This window comes from Struthio camelus, chromosome 3, assembly GCF_040807025.1.
Source record: "Struthio camelus isolate bStrCam1 chromosome 3, bStrCam1.hap1, whole genome shotgun sequence".
In the NCBI taxonomy this organism is placed as follows: domain Eukaryota; kingdom Metazoa; phylum Chordata; class Aves; order Struthioniformes; family Struthionidae; genus Struthio; species Struthio camelus.
Window position 1 is genome coordinate 99,096,216 of NC_090944.1, and position 3,116 is coordinate 99,099,331.

The window sequence follows — 3,116 nt, forward strand, 5'->3', positions numbered from 1 at the left end:
TATACGTTCAACAGAAGGGTACTGACAACAAAACTTAAGTGAAGTCTATAATACCATGGTACTTCCCGGTGTTTTAAGCTATTGTATCTCTAACTTCAAGAGAAAATAAAGTAACTTTAGTTTGTAATGTTGCGCAGCGCAGGATTACCACACTAGAAACGTTAAGAGAAGAAAACCTCCCCGCAAATCCACGCAGTTTTAAGCTAGGCATTTAACAGTATTATGCTTGCAGGCTAGACTCGCTTTTTTTTAATCAAGTAGTATTCTCTTTCGCTGGAACAGGGCCTCCATACAGCAACAGAGAACAAGAAGAACGTAAAGAGCGAAAAATGGGACCTCAAAGACACAACAGCGATCTTAAACCAAGGGAAGGCGAGTTTTTTTTTTTGTTTGTTTGTTTGTTTGTCGTCTCCAGAGAAAACTCTCTGTTACGAGAGAGAAGGAAAAAGTTGCCGAGGGCTAGGCATACTCGCGCACGTGCCTCGCGCAACCCTCGCGTCCGGCGCACAGGGGCTGAGACTACCGCGCCGGCAGGGAGCGCGGGCAGGGCAGGCGGCCGGGCGGGAGCGGGAGCGCGGGCTGGGGCGCCGCGGCGGTGCCGCGCACTTCCCCTTCCCCGCGCCGCCCACACAAAGGGCGCCGCAGCAGCCGGCGCGCCGCGCAGCAAACGGCCCCGGGCGCATTCCTCCTCCTGGCCACCAACTCCCGGCGACTCGCAAGGCGCCCTCCTCCTCCTGCTCCCTCCGAGCCGGGAAGGGGACAAAGGAGAGGCAGGCGGGCTGCGCAGCCCGAGCACGCCGTCGCCCGCCGGTGGGCTCCGCTGCCCCGCTCTGCCTCGGCGGCGGGAAGGGGCCGGGCGGGCGGCCGTTGGGGGCCGCTAGCGGGGACGGCCGCCTCAAGGTGACACTCCGGCCTCCCCCGCCCCGGCTCGCCTCCTCACCTGGCACCTGCAGACGATGTCGGCGTCCTGCGCCAGCAGGTCCACCACTTTGCCTTTGCCCTCGTCGCCCCACTGGGCCCCCAGCACGACGGTCACCTTGTTGCCGGGGAGGCGCGCGGCGCACTCGCCGTTAGGGATGGCGGGCGCCGAGGCGCCGTGCGCCGCCATGGCTCGCGCAGCCCGCTCCGGCTCCGGCTCCGCTCCAGGCACATGCGGCAGGAGGGGAGCGGCGCGCTCGGCGGCTCCTTTCCCCCCGCCTCCTCGCAGCGGGGCGATGATGCCGCTGCCGCATCCAGGTGCCGCCGCCTACCGGCCCCGCGAGCGCGGCCTCCCTCGCCGCTGCCCTCGGAACAGCCCCCTGCCCTCAGGCGCGGTCCCGCCCCTCTCCTCCGCGGCAAACCGGGGCCATCTTCGCCGCCCTCGGCGGCTTTTTCCTTCTTCGCCCTTGCGCCGCTCCGCCGCGCCTCTCGGCCCGCACTACATTGCCCAGCGCGCTGCGCGCTCCGCCCTCGCAGGGCGCCGCGCGGTCCCGGGCGCGGTGCATGCTGGGGCTCGTAGGCCTGGAGGGGCCCCCCGCACCTGTGGCAGGACGGTTGCTTGAGGGCTGCCCCATCCGCCCCCGCGGCGGCGGCGCGAGGCCGTGTCGGTTGGGGGCCGGGGCCGGGGAGCGGGCGGAGGGCGCCGCGGTGCGCCGCGGACGAGGGCCATGGCGCCGCCCTGGTGCCAGGCAGTGCTGGTCCTGCTGTGGCTGGACGGAGGCTGCGCCTTGTGGAGGTGGCAGGAGGGAGTGAGGGCGAAGGGTGGTGGGGGCCAGCCGGAGCCCGGGCGGCGTGCGTCGGGCCCTGCCTCGGCCTGCGGGTTTGGTGGCTGCGGAGCCTTTTCCTTTGCTGCAGAGGCGCCTCCTTGGGTACGCCGCATCCCAAGGCGCGGGTGCTGCAGGTGTACCTCCGGCCGGGGCCGGCCCAGAGCCAGAGCCGGGGCCGGCCGCCGTGCCTCGGGGCTCTGCCGGCCTGGGCTCAGCTGCCTCCTCCCCTGTTACATGCGTGGGCAGGACATACCTCCTGTGAACAGATGTCAAACCCGCAAACATGAGGCGTATATCGCGACTTTGTGCACATGTTTAGCGTTGCTGACTTCGTGGTAGGGATGTAAATTACTGTCTGTAGAACCAGGGGCTGAATATGAGAGGCTTAGTTTTCTCCAGGGACAGCGGGACGTTATCCCCAGCTTATTTGTGAGGAAAAAGAAGAAAAAAAAAAAAGCAAAGAAATGCGTTCATCATACATACTTGAGAGATTTAGAAGTGGAACTGATGTCTCAGTGGCTGTTTTCATTCTTTCCTGCTTCACAGAATCAACACCCCTAGGGGGAAGAAATTTTCTGATAAACCAGCTGTTAAAAAAGCATAAATCTGAATGATGTAATTATTGCTAAGACAGCTATTCAAAAACCTTGAGTCACAGAGCAGTCACTGACAGTCTACAGAGATCTGGCAGATTGCAGAGTTTACATTGAATTTTTAGTTGCTTCTTTCAGGTTTGCTCTCACCAAGAATAAGGAGCTATAAAAGCCACTGGAGAAAAGTTTAACTATGTCTTGTAAAGCTAGAGATATGTAGCAGAAAAGGAACTATGAAGTCAATAGAGAAAGGCTTTTTTATGAATAACTGAAAATGTCTAAATGCTTTCCTGAATTTCAGTGCAAAGACTTGCTGTGGTTAATACAAACATGTTGAGCAATTGCAAGCAATATGTGAGGCAATTGTGAATATATATTCTGAAGAGGAAGTAGTCCATTAGGCACTCAGTGTAGTTCATATTATTAATATCTTTGCCTGCTTGTGCTGAAGAGGATAGCCATGATTTCCTTATCACTGGGGTAGAGCATGTGGGAAGTCTCTAAAATAGACCCAAGGAGCTGCTGAAGTGCATTTCTCCAGATTTGCTGACACAACAGCAAACGTTGTTTTAATATATTTAGTCTAGTGAAGTTGCCGGGAAATGTGAAACTGAAGCCATACAAGATTCCATGATTCCCTAAAGAGTAACCTTGATTTGTTTCTTAGGATGTGATTTCCCGATGTAGTTGAGTCCTATTAACATGTCACCATTGCCGACAAAATGTTCTCTTCTTCCTGCCACTGCTTTGAGCTGCACGATTTGCTTCCTGCCTTGTA

The 3,116-nt window shown here is 57.9% G+C and overlaps 1 protein-coding gene across 1 annotated transcript in view; it reads right to left on the reverse strand.

Annotated features, from left to right (window-relative positions):
• Window positions 1–1,475, reverse strand: part of ADSS2 (adenylosuccinate synthase 2) — a 37,767-nt gene extending 36,292 nt beyond the window's left edge. The window contains exon 1 of the mRNA XM_068939314.1: window positions 941–1,475. Within this exon, the coding sequence (XP_068795415.1) occupies window positions 941–1,108 (168 nt within the window). The 5' untranslated portion in view covers window positions 1,109–1,475. The remainder of the gene's footprint in view (window positions 1–940) is intronic.
• Between the last annotated feature and the right edge of the window lie 1,641 nt (window positions 1,476–3,116).